This window comes from Macrobrachium rosenbergii, chromosome 46, assembly GCF_040412425.1.
Source record: "Macrobrachium rosenbergii isolate ZJJX-2024 chromosome 46, ASM4041242v1, whole genome shotgun sequence".
Classification (NCBI taxonomy): domain Eukaryota; kingdom Metazoa; phylum Arthropoda; class Malacostraca; order Decapoda; family Palaemonidae; genus Macrobrachium; species Macrobrachium rosenbergii.
In genome coordinates, this window is record NC_089786.1 from 10675263 (window position 1) to 10697500 (window position 22238).

General features: G+C 33.3%; 1 protein-coding gene across 1 annotated transcript in view; it reads right to left on the bottom strand.

The window, feature by feature from the left end:
- The window catches only part of LOC136830122 (myb-like protein X), a 74017-nt gene that overhangs the window by 12428 nt on the left and 39351 nt on the right, over positions 1 to 22238 (bottom strand). The window contains exons 7-18 of the mRNA XM_067089313.1: positions 19881 to 19928; positions 18901 to 18939; positions 18068 to 18115; positions 12901 to 12930; positions 11785 to 11841; positions 10625 to 10675; positions 8992 to 9180; positions 6941 to 6991; positions 4974 to 5642; positions 3464 to 3529; positions 1803 to 1880; positions 200 to 265 (exon numbers count right to left, since the gene is read on the bottom strand). Of these exons, the coding sequence (XP_066945414.1) occupies positions 200 to 265; positions 1803 to 1880; positions 3464 to 3529; positions 4974 to 5642; positions 6941 to 6991; positions 8992 to 9180; positions 10625 to 10675; positions 11785 to 11841; positions 12901 to 12930; positions 18068 to 18115; positions 18901 to 18939; positions 19881 to 19928 (1392 nt within the window). The remainder of the gene's footprint in view (positions 1 to 199; positions 266 to 1802; positions 1881 to 3463; positions 3530 to 4973; positions 5643 to 6940; positions 6992 to 8991; positions 9181 to 10624; positions 10676 to 11784; positions 11842 to 12900; positions 12931 to 18067; positions 18116 to 18900; positions 18940 to 19880; positions 19929 to 22238) is intronic.

Below are 22238 nucleotides of genomic sequence, written 5' to 3' on the forward strand. Positions count from 1 at the left end.
TAAAATAAATAAAAAAAACATAAACAATAAATCTTTAAAAAACGAAAAACTGAAATAAAAAAATAAAATACCATGCCTAAATACACGAAACTAAATAAAACCCCCCAAAAACTGAGACTAGAACCCGCCCCTTCCCCAATTACAAAACACTAAAAACCCAGAAAAAAAAACATAAAACAGAAAAAAACAATGAAAAAACCTTTGGTTTTGTTGTTTGTTCATCCTCTTCCTGTTTCTCCCACCACCAACCATCGTCGTCCACCATCTTGAATTGAGAGAAGCACAAAGCAGCGGATTAGCGGATTAAAATTAACGAAAATAAAGCGACTTGGAGATTCAGTAAGCAATCTGCCTCTGCCATTAATGGAAGGAGAATTAATTGCTGAGAAGTGACAGCGTTTATCAGGGCTCTGTTGTTACTAAGCGAATTGGCACTTGGGTGAGTTGAAACTATTTAACTATTTACAGTATTTTATTTACATATGGGAAAAGCTGAGACTGTTTATTTATTACATATATATATATATATATATATATATATATATATATATATATATATATTACATAATATATATTATATATATGTATATATAAATACATACATATATATATATTATATATATATATATATATATATATATATATATATATATATATATATATATATATATATATATATATATATATATATATATATATATATATATATATATATATATATATATATATATATATATATATATATATACATACACATACAAACAGGAGAATTTGAAAGCAGGAGATTTAAAAGTTATTATATACAAACTATGCCAAATTCAGGATTACAGAAATGTCTTGATAAGGGCATTACTTGAGAAATGAAACAAAATAAGCAAGGCAGGATAACAATGAAACTTAGGAACCTATAAATATACAATTAAACGCCATAAGATGTAAGGATGGGAGACAACCAGTTCAACCAATAACCAGCATAAAAGCAAAAGCAAGGAAGGGAAATATCTTTGAAAATTAAAAAAATCAAATAATAAAAATATAATAAAGGAAAAGATAAAACAGCGAAAAAGAAAGCAAGCAAGGAAGGAAATAAATGTCGACAATTTTTAAAGAATAATGTAGAAAGTAAGGTAGGAAAAAACTACTAAAAATAGGCAGCAAGGAAAAAAAAATACTGAAAATCTAAAAAAAAAAATTCAAACCATAACATAATCAATACCATAAAAAATAATGAAAAGCAAAACGAACTTTCGAACATCTAAAGAAAATACAATTAACAATAAATATTTAAAAAAACTAAGGCAAAAAACAAGCAAGGAACGGTCGGAAAATAACATAACCAATAAATACAATCTAGCAATAAATTAAAAAACTAAGTGAGAAAAAAAACAAGCAAGGAACGGTCCGGAATTAACATAATCAATAATAACATATAATTACAAATTACAAAAAAAAGAGAAAACAAGCAAGAAACGGTCGGAAAATAACATAATCAGAAAAGAAAAAAAAACAAGCTTGTAAAACTAAGGAAGAAAAAACAAGCAGATAAAACTAATAAAGAAAAAAATCAAGCAGGTAAAACTTAGGGAAGAAAAAAAAACAAGCAGGTAAAACTAAGGAAGAAAAAAAAAACAAGTAGGTAAAATTAGGGAAAAAAAACAATCAGGTAAAATTAGGGAAAAAACAAGCAGGTAAAACCAAAGAAGAAAAAACAAGCAGGTAAAACCAAAAAAAAAAAACAAGCAGGTAAAACCAAGGAAGAAAAAAAAAAAAAAAAAAAACAAGCAAGGAACGGTTGGAAAAACCTTTGGTTTATAGGGCTGTTGAACAACTTCCTCATCCTCCGGCTGTTCCCACCACCAACCCTCGTTGTCATCCTGCATCTACGGTCGACGGTAAGCAAAGGATTAGAGATTAGAGGCAACTTAAATGCGTAATAAAGATTGGAGATGAGGAATAAGTGGAATGGCATAGAAGCAACTTAAATGCGTAATAAAGATTGGAGGTAGGAAATAAGTGGAATAACAAAGAGGCAACTTAAAAGCGTAATAAAGATTGGAATAAGGAGTAAGTGGCATAACTTGAAATTGGAGCTGATTAACAAATAATAAGATAGTTAAGCAACTTAAATACGTAATAAAGACTAGAAATAGAAAATAAATGGAATAATATGAAACTGAAGTTGATTAATAGGTAAACAAGATAGTCAGAAGCAAAATAAATATGTAATAAAGATTGGACACCGAAAATAAATATAATAACTTAAAACTGGAGCTGATTAACAGATAATAAGATAGTCAGAAGCAAAATAAATAAGTAATAAAGACTGGAAACCTAAAATAAATAGAATAACATAACCTTGGAGTTGTTCGATAGATATTTAGAGAGTTAGAAGCAACTTGAAACAGGTGATAAAGATTGGAGATGAGGAATAAATGGAATAAGACGAAACAGAAGTTTCCTAATAGATATTTAGTGAGTTATAAACAACTTAGAGATGGTAGATGCGAAAGAAATGGAATAACATGAAAATGAAACCGATAAACAGACAATAAGAAAGTTAGAGGCAACCTGAATTGGTAATAAAGATTGGAGATGAGAAATAAATGGAATACATGGATAGAAATGGAACGAAAATGGAAAGTTGATTAACAAATAAAGTTAGAAGCAACTTAAATACGTAATAAAAACTGGAAATGAAAATAAAAGGAAGACATGGATAGAAATGAAAAGAAAATGGAATTGGAGCAGAATAAAAAATAATCTGAGAGATTAGCAGCAACTTAAACACGTAATAAAGATCGGAATTAAAATTGACTAACAGATAATTAAGTGTTAGAAGCAACTTAAATACGTAATGGAGATTTTTTAGCTAAAAAATAAACATAATAAAGATTTTATATGAGAAATATAAATACAATACAAGGATAGGTATAAAGCGAAAATGCAAATAAATCTGTTTAAAAGATGTGAGAGCTACAAGCAGTTTGAATATGTAATAAATAAGTTAAAATCAGAAATTTATTAGAATGCACTGATATAAACAATTTATTAGAATGCACTGATATAAATAAAGGTACAAAAATGGAATTCAAAGCTGATTAACTTACAGTAAGTTAGAAGCCACTTCAGTTTGTAATAAAACATAGATCATAAATGGAAATTAACTTACAAAACAAAACAATAGATATACATATACACAATTTATATATATATATATATATATATATATATATATATATATATATATATATATATATATATATATATATATATATATATATATATATATATATATATATATACAGTATGTCTACACTAAAGACAAGAAAATAAAGGGGGTGAAAGGTGAAAGACAGCAAAAGCAAGGACGCTTACAGATTATTTGCAGGGCAATATGGAACAAAGAAAATTTGAGAGAACGTGAAGACAATAAAAGAAAACATAAAAAAAAGACATAAGGAACCTTTGGCTTTGGTCGATGCATTGTGTCATCTTCGTTCGTCTGCTCCCACCAGTTGGGCTCCTCGTCCTGCAAGGCGAGGTAGCAGCTGTTAGAAGCCATTAGAAGCAGCAACAGCTGTGACTGAGTTAGCAACAGCAAAGCCATCAAAGCGAAATGAAATACAACCCGGCAAATTAGTGCTATCGGATGGCAGCGGAGGTGACATGAGTTTTTGTCGTTAGATTATGAGATAGCTATGCAAACGTTAAGTCAGAACTCTGCAAATATTAAGTGAGAATTAGGTATAAACCAATGAAGAATAACTGTATTGTTTACGGATCCCTAATGAGATTGCCTTAACATAAAGTTCTAATGATTGGCCAGTTTCTAAGATAATTTTCCAACCGTCTCCTTCTTCTTCTTCTACGTTGAGGTTTTCAATACTGTATTCGGTTTAACTTTCCAATTCAATTATGCTCGGTCAAATCCCACTGTACAACCTATTAACATAATGTGAAATAGGCCAACGAGGTAAAATCTCATCATCTGTCATTTTAATTGTGTTCCTAAACTGAATTTAACAGTCATCATAACCTTTTTTTTTATTTGTAATAATAAATTGTCGCTTATTGATTTCTCTCAACAATTATGATTGGAATCAACTTGACAGATAATACCAAAGTTCTATTTTGAGAATGACATAAGGTTTATGCATAAGTATTATTAAAACTTTTCCCTTTAGTTGCAAGAACTGGAAGTTTAAGGTATGAGCATTCAGTTCTTTGTTTTGACCTCTTGTGTCATCAATATATTTCAGAAAATAAACCATACATATATTTCCTGCTATGCAACCTATTCATGCAAATAGCAAGGTCAATCAGTACACAAACGAATATCTAGTACACACACAAACTGTTCCTTGAAAGCAGGTGACCTATTCTTTCAAAGCCAATGAGCGACAGAGTGCAGCCCCTTGCAGGAGCTATGCTCATTGCTCAATCCATGCTAGGACTTCCAGCATACAAACTTCAATTTGTATCATGTTACTGGTACATGATCCCTAAAAGGAAGAGGAAGAGAATGCCAAGCTTGAGGAAGGTAGGATGATTGTCTTGCTGGAGAAAACCAGTAACCTCCAAATCCCCAAATGCATTCACCTACTTAGGACTCTGGTGAGGACTGGTATGTAAGACAATTCAGGTTCAGCACAAGAATGCTATGACATACAAGGGTAATGCCAATTTCTTGAACAATGTTTCAAAGGGAAGGCCATAGCTCAAAACTTACTACCAACATTTCACCTGGGTTCAATTTGGTCCTTGGGATATACATGTATATGTTTTCAGCAAGTTCAGCTGCAGTTACACTGCAATTGTATCAGGTTTTCCTCGTTTTCAGTAATTATACTTTTAAACAGAAAAGGAACAATGAGTAACAGTTTCTGGTTTCTTGGACACTGAAGGGAAGAACACAAGGACTCCAAAAGCAGAGGGAACCAGTTCACACAAGGAACAAAAGTGGAGTCACTTACCATCTCCTTGAATTTATTAGCCCTAGGTCTCGACACGTTCTCCTCTAACACTTTATCAAAGCCCTCTTCACCTCTTTTGGGAAACTGTGCTTGGATCTGAGCAATGATGTCGTCAGCATCTGGAGTTTCCTCTTGGTCGCCTATGTAGTCACCAAGAATTGTGAATTTAGGCTTTTCACACGACTCATCATCGGCTTCGTAATCTTGGCTTTTGATGTAGGAGTCAAAGTTGGACTCGTCCTTAAGGGCAAAGCTATCTGCCCTCTCACTGAGATTATCGTCTGAGTTTTGAGTTGCCTCATAGTTGTTAATGAAATCTTCCTCCTCGAAAGCCTTGGTTATTTCTTCATCGACATCATTAGCGACATCTTTAATGTCAACAGAGGTTACTTTCCTTTCCTCAGGGGTCTCTGTTGACTTGGTGACAACTCCCTCTGACATTTCTGGCTTTGGAATCTGAACGCCTGAGCTGGCCTGTTTTGAATTGTCTAAGGGTTCAGACTTCTCTTCCACTTCGATGTCAATGGTTTCCAGCAAATCAGACAGATTTGTTTCGTTTGTAACAGGAGGAGGATGAGATTGAAGTTGTTGAGAGGCAACATCTACAGCCACAGATGACTCTGTAACTGGTTCTTTTTCCAATAAGCCTTCGGGCTGTGTTTGCTCAGGCTGAAAGGAATCACTTCCAGTTAGTTGGTTTACATCCAATAAAAACTGCCAAGAAGCCGAGTAAGGAATCAGTTAGTCATTTAACTCTTATGGAAACTGTCATGGAGCTCCAACTGATGAGAACAAATAATCCAGAGTGAAGAAAGAAATCTAATTTTTAGTTCGATTAGCATTTAATATAATAAAAATAAATAGATGACAAGCTTACTTGCGTCATTAGCTTTAGAATATCTACGTCAGTGCTGCATTTAGTAATCTACTTTTTCTAGTAAACTAAAAGATGAAGAAGAATTATAATAGAAGAATTCTTTATAAATTACCTTAGTGCCTGTAAGAACCGTTACTTTTTGAAAATCAATGGTAAATACGACAAGGAAGATAAACATAGGGCTACTTTCTCAAGAATTAGGATAAAATAACAACCCTACAAAACATATTACTATATACAGAATATCATCCGGGTAACAACCTGAAAGGAGAAACCAAGTCAACCTTAATGTCCTGAAAGAAATTCTGTGAATAAAGTGTTGTTTAAGTAAACGAGTAGAGGGAGAACCTTCTTACAGATTAATTTGATATATATATTCTCTATTCTCTCCATCTGGGTTTGTAGACAGGTAGCAGTGAGGTTCATGGTAAAGTACCGATGAAAAAGAACAATTAAATACAAAAACAACCACCACACAAAAAATTATATACATAAATCAATCCAATATTAGCCGTTTTCTGCCAGGTCCGTTTGATCTCAGAATACGATTAAAGTTAACTATACTGCCCTGAAATGGAAGACTGCAGTATCAGCAAAAATACAAAACTGAGAAAAATGGTAGATACTCCTTGCCTTACTACTGATTTTGCAGATACTGCAAATGGGACTCCCTAAATACTCGTGGAAAACATTGAAAAGTCATTCTGAAACTGCAGTAGCTCGTGTATTAGTGTTTTACCAGCCCAATAGGTGGCATATCTCAAATTCGAAAATTTTGCTGATACTGCAGTTTTCCATTTTTGGGCAGTATACATGAAATCCATGACAGATCATTCTCTTCAGATCCCGCAAGCCTAAATCTATGTTCATTCTCTCTTATTCTATGAAGTTTACAGACAAAACGTCATACCAAGGTAAAGACATAACTCCATAAGACATATAGCTCCAATACACACGAATTAAGACTAAGAGATACTTTCAAATAACTAAAACCCATCACGACACACTGCATTTAGAGTTTATGAGTTAAACTAAGTCAATATGCTGTCCTTTCACGATAAATAAAAAAAACATTAAAGTATAAACTTACCTGGTCATTTGCCTTAGCAGGCTGAGCCTTAGGCTTCTCTTTCTGGGGTTCCTGGAGAAAAATCAAAGTCAAAATTTAAATTAGCTCCATAATCTATCGTCATCACCTTAACCTAGCCTAACAATAGACGTAATGTTTGATATGCAGAGTAATATAACAAAATATATCAAAAAAAGGAGACAGAAATTATCTATTTTTACTGAGATTCATAAGGCTATCAAAATTTTCAAAAACACAATTTGGACTGACTTGAAATGAGTTTAAGCATTACTTGATAAAGAAATAGACCACATCAATTTTCATCTACCAGAAGACATGTTTCATTGAAGAAAGAGTTCATGTTAAAAATTTACGATTCACAAAAAACATCTCCAGAGTCAATGGCTTTGGCTGCTGCGATGCCTGTTTACGGCAAAACAATCACCAAGTCAACTTCTGACTCTAGATCGGAGGAGCATGCCTATTTACAACAACTGGAGTTCAGTAAACCAACAAACCATGAGAAGAAAATAGGCACCAGGATGATGATGATAGTTCATAAGACTTACCAGTTATTCAGCACTTTAAGGAAAACGGAAAATGAAAGAAGTAAAACAGAAGGACATGAAGGAATGGTAATTAACAGGAAAGGCAACAAGTGAAAGAAGTGACGTTCAGGAGCACAACATTTTGAAGACACTGAACATTGAGAGAACAAACAATTACACTTTAGTTCAAGGGATAAAGGTCAGAAATACAGCCTAGGTTCCTATATTACCACACAGGTGACTAGCAAGTGCCGGAAATGTTAGGCCAAAGTCCGCTAGTCAGGTCCCATGGTGGGTGAAGGAGTGACAAAATCAACAGAAATGATATTACAGTAACAGCGAAGACCAAGGATTAAAGATCAGGGGGTCAATTTGTGATCCAATTCCCTGGGAGATAAAGTCAAATGCTGTAAATCAACAGAGACTTTGGGGAAGGATCCCCCCCCTACTTTAAGATGAGTATAGTTCCCAGGAGAAGAACTGTAGAGGCATGACCTAGTTCTTAAGTCCACTGCTTTTGTCACACTCAGATGGCCCTCTGTTGGAATGGATTCTAGCTTCTTGAGCTTCCTGTATAACATCATTGTAGTATCCAGAACAAAAAGGAAGACTTTCATAAAATTTCTCTTATTTAGACAAAAAGATGTGATATCAGATGGTCATTAACATAAAATTATACAATTCAGGTTCTTCGTAATCACTGTCTTTGAGTAACTATGACCCATGAACAGAGCAGGGCACAGTTTTCATCTTGAAGATCATATTCATGGAACCTTCAAGTTATGTTTCTGTTTCCTTGTGATGAAGACCATTCCATGAGAGGCTTACTAGAAAAGCAGGGGAACTGTAACTTATAACAACCTACACCAGAATGTTCCATGGCTAAGAACTGAACACTTGGCTTTGCACAAAAAATCATACCCTCTTCACCATGTAAAACTTTAGACTTTCTTTACAACTCCAGTTTCTGAGAACACAAGTACATCTTTTCATTTTAAAATTTACTATTAACAGAAACCTGTGAAGAAATTTGTGAATCAGTTTTCATGAGCCATTGTCCGTTATCCAATATTAGTTTGTTAAATCCTACGGTCACTGCAACTCAGAGTGTTATCAGATTAACAAATTAAAAAATAAACTGAAAACAAAATATTTCAAGTTCATCTACAAACATGGTTGTCAGAATCATATGGCCAACTGATCATTAACCTCCGGGTTTTTATTAGTTGTTATAAACTGAAAAATAACATCATTAGACTCTTCAAATCCGTTGATTCTCTACTACAGTATAATGATTAATTCAGCTGCTACTCTAAGTTATTAGTTCCTTCAACACGGTGCAGAATGTGTCTTGAAGTCATCTGTGTCCTGGGTTAAGATCTGCTCTTCTATGTCAGCTCAGTGCAACACTATGCTGGCACCGCTCATTCACGTCAGCTAGGCAGAACGCCATGCCTGTCCCATTAATTTAAGCCAGCCGAGCTTCTAGAAGACCATGTTGCAACCACTTGGCCCATCACTTACAGGCTTCTTTTCTTCTTCGCTTTCATCTGTCTCTTCCTCTTCGTCATCATCTGTTTCTTCCTCTTCAGATTCTTCCTCAGATTCTGTTTCTTCTTCCTCAGACTCCTCCTCTTCTGATTCTTCTTCCTCTGATTCTTCCTCTTGCTTTTTAGTTACAATTTTCACTCCGGGTTTGGGAGTACTTGGTATCTAACAAAAAACATTGGTTATGTTTAATGTGAAGTTACTTCACGGGAGCACAATGAAAATAAAAGGCTGTAGTCAGTTCTATAATTAACCCTCCTTGAGGCATAGTTAAACACAGTGGTATGATACCCTATAAAACCCTATAGATGTATAACTTTTTGATGGTTGACACGAGGATGAGACATTGATGGCGCTGATGGTGACGATAAAAAGGGTAAATGAAAAAGAAGCAAACAAAAACCCAACAGAATTAGCAAAACCAAAAAGTCCAATACCAAATGAGAATCTTTTCATATGCTTCTGAAATGCCTTCACTCCACCGGTAACGAAAACACAAGGGAGGGGAATGTTGCAACCTGAGTTCAGCTGACAAAAAGTCATCCCACAGTTTTCAATTCTGGACAACAGCACTATGTTCCCTTCTTGTCCTATTTAGGAAGGAGGCTGCTGAACAAAGGTTACTGAAAAATGGGCTAGCCAGTATTCAATAACTTTCTGAGAGCAGTGATCTTTTCCTGTATTGTCCATCAAAGGTGAATCATACTGAAAAGTAAACTGGCACAGAACCACTACTAAATATTCAATAACTTTCAGACAACTTTGATTTGACCTTTACTCATCAGACAATGGTAACACTGATCAAACCTATGAGTATCTAAAACTATATGAGATATTCGTTACAAAGTACATGATAACTTCCAGTCAGCTACAAGCTATTCCTCCCATATCATTTAGGGTGCGTCCAGACTACAGCAAAGCTGGTCAAAGACATGTCAGCAACACATCACATACATATAAATAGGATGACAATAAGCCAATGACCATAAGTAGATAATTGGCAACAGCTGGATAACTGCATGCAGGACTGGTCAGGACTACCAATAAGTTGTAAACATGTATTCAGCCTGTTTGTGATGTGTATATAATTTGCCAGCATGTGTACAATTGACCCCTGGTATTCATGGGGGATGTATACCACTACCACCTGAGAATAGCTAAAATCCGCAAATACTTAAAACCCCTTTAAAAACGCTTATAACTACCTATTTTGATCATTCAAAACCAAAAAAACCTCTAATAATGCTTATATTTGAATATTTTAATAGGTTTATCACAAAAACTGCATTTAGTCACGAAAATGATATGAAAATACAGTAATCTGTGAATTTTCCACGAACAATGCTTATATATGTCCCACAGAGAAATCCGCGAGTAGGCGGAGCTGCGAATCCGGAACCGCGAATAGGCAGGAGTCCACTGTACATATGTTTTACAGCAATGTGGACGCACCCTCAAAAACACAACACTGCTGAAGGAACGTTACTGAAAAGTGTGTCATGATTCTAGGTTGAAGTCAACTGTATACTTCTGGAATTTGGGAAGAGCACAAGGGTAAGGCTAGGATGGTGAACATTCTGTCTAGGGCGTACAACTGTAAATCACTTACCCAATGCTCTTGTGGGGTACCCCATTGCTCTTCTACGAATGGTGATGAACACTAAACAGAAAAAAAATGACAATAATATAAATAAAAATAAAATCTTTAATATAACTAAAAAAACAATAAAATGGCAACGGAGATTAATTAAAATTGTTGTTAACATGTTATGAAAATTATAATCTCAAAGCAATAGAAATGAGAAACAAATACTTGACCTTATACATGATAAAAAAAATTGTTAAGAAATAAATATTTACCTGAAGTCTGAAATTTTATTAGTTACATGAAATTTTGTAATTATATGTTAAGTTGAACTGCATGACTTGTCTTAACATCCAGTAAGTCTATTTTTAGCAATATTTTCATTGGTAATAAAATCATAAAAACAAGTCAAATTCTAAAGCTGGTAATAATTCTTCTTCCATTTCTTCTGCAGTCTGTTACATTAAAAGAAAAATCTGTCCAAAATAATTCCTACTTTCAAAAATGAAGAATTCTTAGTGCAATAAAACAGCAAAGAAAGCAAATGTTTAAGCAAATATATAAGCAAAATAATTGTTACAAAATAAAAGCTTTAATTAGTGAAGTTCCCTCCATACCATCTCTCAGACAGTGTGTTTAGCTAGTTACATATTAATCAGAAGCAGTAGATGGGAATGTGCGAAGACATATAAGATACATATATATATATATATATATATATATATATATATATATATATATATATATATATATATATATATATATATATATATATATATATATATACAGTCGACCCTCAGTATTCACTGGCCCTTTTATTAGCGTAAGTTACCATGACATCATTTACGACAGCATTTCGTAAATTCACTCATAAAACTTCGAAGACAATTGAATATATAATAAAAACAGCAGACTAAAAGTCTATAAAGCACAATTAAAGTCAGTCTTAGATCATCAAAGCCATAGGAGTGTATTCAACTTCTTCTGATGGTCACACATTTGGTTCTTAGTTGTTCGCCTAATTTCCAGATATCTTCCGACCAGTAATACCAAGGGTTAACCACTTCAGTTATGTACAGTACATATGTGTTATTAACTACTAAATGTGCATAACTATAAAAAAAATGCAAAATTCCAATATAAAATGTTTTGTAAACCAATTACTGAATGGGAGTGCAACTGACCCGTGAATTACTTTCTTCGTTTAAATGTGGGACATCTAGGTTGGCAGATTTGACGATCTGCAAAGCAATTAAGCAAAGAGAAAGAAAAGAAACTTAAAATCTCACCAAAGAAACAGAAAATTCTAAACTACAATCTCTATGATCATAAATAAAACAACTGAAATAAACATGAATAAATTCACCTAGAGCAAACTTAACTTGAATAAATTAGTTTCAGTATGAGATGATATCTGCAGATTTGTGGGATTATGTTAATGTGATAAAATGAGAAAAAATGAAAGTAAAGGAGAGATATGATTTATGTACATTGGGTCTGCTTTAAAGGTTCAAAGTCCAAAGTGAAGTAACGACATGAAAAAGGTAAGTTACAATTTTAGATGGAAATTTATATAGTTTACATGTGCTGGACCATGAGGAATATATTTGATGTCCTGTTAAGAAGTGCCTGGTTATGTTTTAGATATATATATTTTATGATTTTTATTTATAAATTATGAGATGGGGACACACAAAAGCAGCTAGTTACCATAGATGCTAGATCAATTTCTATTCTATTCTTAGGCATTATTAGAACGCAAGATATACTGATACTGGGAATTATCAGCTGCATATAAATTTTATTATGTTAACTGGATATGAACCATTAAAATAGCTAATATGTAGTCTATCAGAGATACTACAATATTCTCAAGATTTATGTGGCTGATCAGGTGAAAATTCATACAAATAACTGAATAAACTTACAAATATACAATATGTAAATAAAGACGAAACCCACGAAGGAAGGAGAAACAATGCAGTGCTGCAAGGCCTTTCGACTTATAGTCCTTTACTTACCAGTCTGCTACGTAAAGTCGAAAGGCCTTGCAGCACTCCATTGTTTCTCTTTCCTTCATGGATTTTGTCTTTATTTATATATTCATCACGTTCCATATTTTCGTGATTCATTTATACATACAATGTGTAATAACTGCTACAGGAACGACTATAATCCCTCCCACATCATCATATCCTATTTTATAAGACCACTGTGTCAAATTTCAAATACATTTAGGTAGCCTCAATAAGTCAACAGATATTCAAACTTACGTAATTTGAAGATATAGCCAGACTCACCTTTTCACTAATCGTCGGTTTGTTTGTGTACTGAAAGGAAAGAAAGACAAGTAATGCTTTTAATAAGGTGTTAGTAATAAGTGTATTCCTGAAATCATTCAAAATAAAAATTAAAATTAGTACTGCAAAAGGTCATACCAATGGTTTTCGGTCCAAACTGATCCAGTCGACAGAGGAGGAAGTCGACACAAGGTCGACAGACCAATCGAAACTTTTCGAAGCGCACTGTACACAATATGGACTGACAAGTTCGAAAATTATAAAATTTCGACACAAGTTCCAGGATAATTTTGTGCAATAATTTTGAAACAATTACTGCTTAATATTTTGAAAGCGAAACCATTTCGACTCATAACCCCTAAAAATATAAATAATTTCGACTAGTACTTCAAACTAGCAATCAAGCTGACAAAAGCTGTCGGTATATGAAGAATTTTGCAGGTCAATTTTATAGAAAAGGAGCAAATTTCGAAAATCTTAGAAAAAGTGATGAATGACCCCATGGGAAATATTTTTCAGTGCTGTAGTAGGATTAATAATATTTTTCCTTAAGCGGTGCGACTCATTTTTTTTGGAGTATATGGTTGAACAGAGAACAATTTTGTAAAAAAAAAAAAAAAAACGTTTCAAAATTCTAAAAAAAATGTGATTTTTGACCCCATTTTTGTTCTTTTGGGCATTTTTCAATGCTGTAAAAAAAAAAAAAAAAAAAAAAAAAAAAAAAGGGGAGGAGATTAATAATTTTTTTCCTAAACGGTGCGACTCATTTTTGTTCTTTTGGAGCATTTGGTTGAACAGAGGAGAACAATTTAAAAAAATGAAAATTTAGAAATGTTTACAAAATGTGACGAGTCACCCCATAAGAAATATTTTTCAACGCTGGGTAGTAGGATCAATAATATTAATTTTTTCCTTAACTGGTTCGACTCAGAATTCTTTTTTTGAGTATATGGTTGAACAGAGGAGAAAAAAGAATAAATTATCAGAATGTCCACATAAACTGTTCTTCATCCACATAACAGACATTCTTCATCCAGAAATTCAGGGGAAAAAATGTAAAATCAAAATAACAGTGAAAAAATTTCAATATCAAGATGAGATATGCAGAGTAACTTGAATCATTTCACTGCTTGCAGTCTATTCAAATGTGATATTTTCTTTCTCTTTACATACTCAAAGTCTAATAAAATATATGTGTTGTCGTTAAGGTTTATATACATGGCGGCGACATGTATTTTCACTCGCAAAAAGTAATAGATAAGATTTAAATATGGTTTCGGTTTTTGTCTGACCAGGAGACATCCGGCTAATTGTATAGTCGCGTTTTCAAGCACCTAACTTTGTTAAAAAAAAAAAAAAAAAAAAAAAAAAAAAAAAAAAAAAAAACTGAAACATGAATAAGAATACAATCCCTGCTGACGAAAGTACAGTAAATGTTATTCATAAACTTCTTCAGTAATTTCACCTGTGGCATGCTTCAGATATTAAGAGGCACTGATAGTCATTCCCTAAGCCTATAAGTAAACATACGTTATGCTTCTGTTTTGCTTTACATAGCACATTACATGACTGCCGTTACAGAAGAATTAATGCACACTGTATTTCATTCCATGGTCAATTATTATTACTATATTAATTTGTACCTTATGCAGACTTTAGCTTATTTCTTTAGTTTCGCGTGAATTTCGGCCATGAAGACAAGAAAATAAAGAAGAGAACTTAGGAAATAAAAAGACGAAAAGCCAAAACGAAGCAAAAGAAGACCGAAAACAAAGGAGAATGATACGAAACGAAACGGAAAAAAAGAATAATTCTAGTTAGTTCCAGCGTCCTACTTAGTATCTGCAGAAGAAGAAGAAGAAGAAGAAGAAGCAGCAGCAACGACGCCAACTACGGTTCAGACGAAGGCGAGAGGCGCGAAAATGTTAAGAGCGTATCTCTCTCTCACTCTCTCTCTCCTTATTTACATTCCACTAAAGATACATACTCGATTGTTCGGCTCTGTCTTGACATTTCTGCCATCCCTCGCTTGATCTTGGCCGCCGAATTTCCTCTGATCGACAGGTTTCAGTATCGATTTCAACTCTTCCTTCGGTCGGCCATCTTTGTCGAGGCGGGCCTGAGCCCTGTTGACGATGGCCTCCTGTTTCATTTTCATCTCTTCCAGGGCCGTCATGGGCTTCTTGGTCTGCGGCTGTTCCTTATTATTACCTTTAGCGGGCTCGTCTTTCTTCTTCAATTCCTCTTTCTCTTTCACATTCCTGTTCAGATTGGTTTTGGCATCCTGGGGTCTCGAGGGGGTCTGGTTTGCGTTCGGGGCATCGCGTTTGGGCGGCTCTTTGTTATTGGTTGCGTTCTTTTCCGGCTCTTTTTGGTTCTTGGACGGGCCGAATTGGGGGCCTCTCTTCTCGACTTCCTTATCTGCCTGAGGTTTCAATATCTCCTTCTTCTGTGGCTCGTTCTTATTCAGTCTCTCGTTCTGACTGGTCTTATCTTTCGGAGTCACTTTCTCGGGTTCACGACTCAGAGTGGGCTTATCATTTTTATCGTTCTGACTGATCTTGCTACCTTTTGGAGCCGGCTTTTCTGGCTCTCGAACCTGCTGACGATTGGGCTTATCATTCTGAATCAACTTCTCTTTTGGCGGCGCCTTCTCGGGTTCCCGATTCGGCTGCCGACTGGTCTTATCATTCTGATTCGGCCTCTCTTTCTGAGTCAACTTCTCCGCCGAATCCTGACCACTGCTGAGCTGACGACCGAACCTGTCTCTGGGAGCCTTGACCTCGTTATTGATCTGGTTGTTGACCTCGTTTTCCAAGCTGCCGTCTCCCGCGTTCTCGTTCTTCTCCTGCTGCTTCTTCTGCTGCTGCTGCTGCTGCTGCTGCTTGTCCTGCTGCTTCTGGTGGAAGCTGAGGCGCTTCTGGCGTTCGACGTTCTCGTCCTTGTATCTTCGACTCCCACTTGTTGCGAATGTCGTTCAGTTTCGGCGCTGGCTTCGACGGCTGTTGCTGCTGCTGCTGTTGCTGTTCCTGCTGTTGTGGTGGTTGCTGTTCCGAGCCGCCCTTCTTGGGCTGCAGGGGAAGGGACACAGGGGCCGTGATCAGGACAAATTCAAAGGGGGTGGGGAAGATGGTGAGAGAAAACGCTTATCGTAATCGCCGGTGAAGGAGAAGGAAAAATTTGAACCTTTTCATGAAATCTCCATATCTTTGCTATACTCACCTGGTTCTTTTTCCCACTTTCCATGGAAGAGAGTATTGGAACCACCTGATTATTTAATCCATCAGAAATCAATATTTCCCTTCCAGTAAGACAGTACTGGATCCCACTTTTATATCAGCAGTGATTTCCTCATCAGGAAGATAGACCTCCACTCTTTATTACATGAATAATTTCTTATCAATAACAGATTTCAGACTGTTATCCTCGTATCCTTAAGACATCATGTACAGTGATTAAAAAGACTTTTGTGTTTATACCACAGCAAAACAAACTTATTCTACATACTTGACCCGGAGTAACTTACTCCTTTCTCTGCAATTAAAAGGTTAATTTTCCTTAATTTATAACTGCCCTATTCATCTTTTTGATGTTTTTAAAAACAAGCTGAAACAGAGCGTTATAATAAACCGTTCAATGTCTGCATTGTGTGGTCATGATTTCACTGTACTAGCGGAAAAAAAAATTGCATCTATTGTATCTTTTGTGTTAAGTCACTCTATAAAAGGAACTCTGAGGGTTCACGAAAAGGCATAACTTAACGTGTTAATTTGTTTTTGTTTAGTGAGTATGCGTTAATGTGCGTTGTCATGTTTATTAGATTTGTTTTAATTCCTTCAGGAGTTTATAGATCTTGTTATCAGTTGTTTATTAGACCTCGTAGGTGATTTTTAGGAAAACACTGATTGATATCTTTAAGTACGATGACTTTCGATTTTTCCGTGAGAAATCTACCAAGAATTTAGGAAAAAATATACATAGAATTAAAGCAATTCAAGACTAATGATAAGGCTTAGCAACATATAGAACAAGGATGAAATACTTGAGAATACGGACAACAAATAGACTTCCGTACGCGTATGAAAACAAATAACACTTATTATAATAAGAGAATACAAGAACACCAACTATGGAAGAGAGAAAATATGTACACAAAACCACTTAACATTTTAACGGCCAATGTACGTATCAATGTAATATAAAACATATGCATCAAAATGCCTGATAGGCCGAGTTAAAAAAAATAATGCATTCTTTGCAATATAAGAAAAACTATACCATGGTGCATGCCATGGACGCCTGTAATCTTTATTTATGAATAGGAATGGAATTACAGTGTTGATATTGGGAAGTCTATGATTGCTTATTCTGAATATATATATATATATATATATATATATATATATATATATATATATATATATATATATATATATACACATGCATATAATATATGTATATATATGCATATATACATATATATATATATATATATATACACAATTTATATACTCTATCAAAGATTGTGTCAATGTAAATTTTTACGCTGGTGTGCATCTATTTACATGTAAGCTAAAACCGCCTGTCAGTATAAATTCTGTATTAAAAAAAAAGTGAAGTAAGTGAGGAAACAACTGCATTTCTACCTCACATTAGTTGCATGTACATAAAACTTTAATGTTCCATTTAATTAAAAAAAATACACGAAGGTATTCATTCAAACATCTCTCTTTGACGTCTATTGTATGTTATGGTTATAATTTTCATCCTACCGTGAAGGTCAATTTGTTTGAAATACCAAAAAATTATTCATTATCACTTAGTTAAAATCCATCCTTCTTACAGTGATTTAAAATTAATGTGAATATTTAATTCACCACTATGCAGTTAAAACTCATTCGGCACATGAATTACAACCCTTAACATCTTGTTATTGAAACACATTATGCCCACTAAGTATCCACCTGCAAAACAAATTTTATCACCATTTGCTTAAAGTATATTTGCCTATAAAAACTATCATTATGAATTTCGGATTCATCATAAAGTATAACTCCCAAAATTAATTAGCAGGAAAATATCTTTGACATCATTAAATGAACGCATCCTGACATTCGACCAAAGTTAAAATTTTTCTGTCTCAACAGGTAAGAGAGGGCTTGCTTACCTGTTGTTGATTTTGCTGTGTTGCAGAGGGCTGCGCAGGTGTCCATGTCTGCAAAATACAGTTAATATAAATATGGAATAATATATCTTTTTTAAGCATAGCCAAAACACAGTTAAAAGAAATATGTTTCAACAGGGCAATAGGAAGAATAAGTATTATGCGTAAGGTAGTCAAATGGAAAGATATATATCATAAGTATTTTTCAACGCAATTGTGAATACCATAGCTATATTTAATATCAGCAAAAGGAAATATATATATAAATATTTCATTTTTCAACATCAAACAGTAAGCATAATTTCCGATGCAAATTGGACTATAAAAAATTTAATCATAATATTTAATGGGTATTCTCATACACACACAAAATACATACACACACACACAAATAATATATATATATATATATATATATATATATATATATATATATATATATATATATATATATATATATGCATCGTATCGACAACATATCAAACATTTTTCATAAATATATATTATATAAAATACATATACACACACACACAATTAAATACACACAACATCTATATATATATACATATAATTATACTGTATATATTTTTCTCGTTTTTAAAATCTGAGTCTATTTTTAATTCTGTTGTCTTTTATCTTTCTTTGAAATGGGACACATGGTCCTGAAACGTCAGACATATAAAATACAAGGTTCATCAGGTTTAAAGCAATGCAAAGAGCCTTGAGACAATTTCATACATATAGAATTATAATCATACCTATCACAAACATATAAAACACACACACACAAACTCTCTCTCTCTCTCTCTCTCGATGCCTTCATCATTCAACTTTACCTCGTCATCACCTCCTTCCATATGTTGATCTGGGTTGTCCTGTGTGATCAGTGCAAGAATTAGCCAGTTACCAATTCAACTGCAATTGCAGATTAATCCTACGGCGAAACTACAGAATGGAAGCATTACTGTTATAGAAAAAAAATACAACAGGACCTTTCCTAGATAGTGACCCCCCAAGGGTTTTGACCCGGTGTGTTTAGTACAAGCCCGTTGGGCATGACCGTAAAAAAACATAAACAAAAGAATGTTAATATCATAAAGATGACCACCAAGAAATGTTAGTCCTCGATAACAACCCCCGACCTTTGGTGGGGGTCACTATCCAGGAAAGATCCAAAAAATAAAATGTCAGGAAAAGAAAGACGTCATGAAATTAGGTAGAGAAATATAATACTGCATGACTGTGAACATACGGTTATTGCTACTGAAATTAACTAAAATGTAAGCATTCATAAAATTAAAATACCAGAAAAAAGAAAGACGTCATGAAATTAGCCAAAAAAATACAATACTGTATGATTGTAACATACAGTTATTTGCTACTGAAACGAAACTAAAATGTAAGCGTTCATGTTACTTTGAGAGAATATTAAATACCAGAAAGAGAAATACTATGCGCTTAGGGGTACACAGTTATTGCTTAGCATATATAAAAAAAAAGCAGTATTAATGCGTGAACATTTGTTCGAAAGCGAAAAAAACGAAGGATGACAGCATAAAATTACTTTTTCTAGAAATAAACATTGTTCAAATGCGAAGAAAACAGTAAAAAAAATGTTTTTCTATAAATAACGAAAATAACATAAGCTTCATATATACATTTTAAAAGTTAAGTGAAAAGCTTATTATATAAAATTAAGCAAATTGTACAGCTACTGCGTTAGTAATTGTACATTGGTTAAGTATTATGATTCCTTATTTTGAATCCAAGGTTATTAGCTTTTTGTGATAAAAGAAACTACAGTACATTTACTTACCAGAGTGGATTTGTGTCGTGGTTGCTGTGGGGGTCCTGGGCTGTTGTTCTGAAATATTTATAAAAAAATAAAATTCCTTAATTTGCAATATATGTAACAGATCAGATGATGCTTTCCGATCACGGGGGCAAAAGTTTGAGAATAAGTAAACGTAAAATATAATTCTATGCTTAATTCATTATGACTGCGGGTATATAAAATTATATATATATATATATATATAGTCTATATATATATGAAATACATATATATATATATATATATATATATATATATATATATATATATATATATATATATATATATATATATTTTTTTTTTTTTTTTTAAATAAAGATTCTGGTAAGAGAAATTACTCAATCTTAAACGTGATTATATAAAATAAAAGTATAACGACTGATTTTAGTGGCATAATATACCAGAAGATTAATCTCATTACATTTCCTGCGTCGGAAATAAATATTACAAAAATTACTACACAAAACTGGAGTCTTAAAATAAATATTATACAAACATTACTAAACAAAACTGGAATCTTAAAATAAATATTTCGAATATTACTAAACAAAAGTGGAGTCTTAAAGCCTTGAATTTTTTCAAGTATAACATAAATACTACGTGAAACCAAGAATTAGTTTTTGAGGCCAAAAGTTCCAAAGCAAAATGATACAAAACTCCAAAATTAATAACAGATTATAATAACAAATTTTAAAGATTAATAAAAAAAAACTACCACAAAAACCTGAAAACAGCAGTTTTTCAATGCTGTTTGTATATGATAATTAGAAATGTGTTGAACGAACGATCTGCACAAATAAATGTTATTTGTACGTGATAATTGAAAGAACAAAATGCCAACAGCAGCTACGGTAAACAGTATATTAAAAAAGACCTAGTTTTTTTATATATATATATAAGATCATTTCAAGTGCCAATATTAAAAAGTAGAAAAAAAGAGGCTTCTGAAATTGCATGAATATAATATTTTGAAGCAGAAACAGTTAATGAATGATTAAAAAGCTATGAAGTACAACAGCGTCTCAATGCTGTTTGTAAATGAAAATGTAAACCGTAAGAACTTGAAAGAACACAATGACAAACTACAAAAAAAATATATATTATCCCAAAGCTACTTGCAAACGACAGTACTGAAAATGCCCAATTTCAAAAAAGTACGAAATACAGCAGTATTTCCATGCTGCTTCATCGTCAGATCATTTTATATACCAAACTGCAAAGGCAGGATACAAGATACAGCAGTATCTCAGTACTGTTTGCGTACGAAAACTGAAATGAGAGAGAGAGAGAGAGAGAGAGAGAGAGAGAGAGAGAAGTAAGTTATTTTGGATGAGAGACAAAGAGAGAGGATAATTTATTTTGGATGAGAGAGAGAGAGAGAGAGAGAATAAACTATTTTGGATGAGAGAGAGAGAGAGAGAGAGAGAGAGAGAGAGAGAGAGAGAGAGAGAGAGAGAGAGAGAGAAATAAGTTATTTTGGATGAGAGAGAGAGAGAGAGAAATAAGTTACTGTGGATAAGAGAGAGAGAGAGAGAGAGAGAGAGAGAGAGAGAGAGAGAGAGAGAGAGAGAGACAGAGAGAGAGAGAGAGAGAGAGACTGCCATCTTCCCCCGATGGCTTACCACAGACCGAAGATCGTTCCTCCAACCTGGAAGTTGTTTCTGTAAAGAGGAAGTTTACTGTCGTTGTTATCAAAGCCTTTCGATCTACTAGAGAGAGTGTGCCTCAAAGTTGTTAGGATTTCTAAGGTTCATTCAAAATGAAAATCAAGCGCTTCTATTGATCTAAGGTTAGCCTGACTATGCCTAGATACTAATAGTTTTTACTATCTAGTTATTTTGCTTGTATTCTTCTTAAAGTTGAACATGGTATTCTTGTGAATACATACACATTATATAATGTATTATATATATATATATAAATACACATTATATATCTATATATACTATATATACGTATATGATTACATATACTACATATACATGCATATATGTATATATATCCACACAAATAAGTAAATAAATAAATATATAAATATATATAAATATATATATATATATATATATATATATATATATATATATATATATATATATATATATATAAATATAAATTTCTGACTCACATCTGGATCGAACCCAGGTCTTTCAACTGTTCTACAAGTGACTGTGCGTTGATAATATAATATATATATATATATATATATATATATATATATATATATATATATAATTACATTCTTTTGACTGAGTAAAAAATATTCAATAAAAGAAATACCTACGGTACAGAAGTCTCAGAATGTCTGTCGAAACATTTATTCCAAAACAACTCAACAACAAC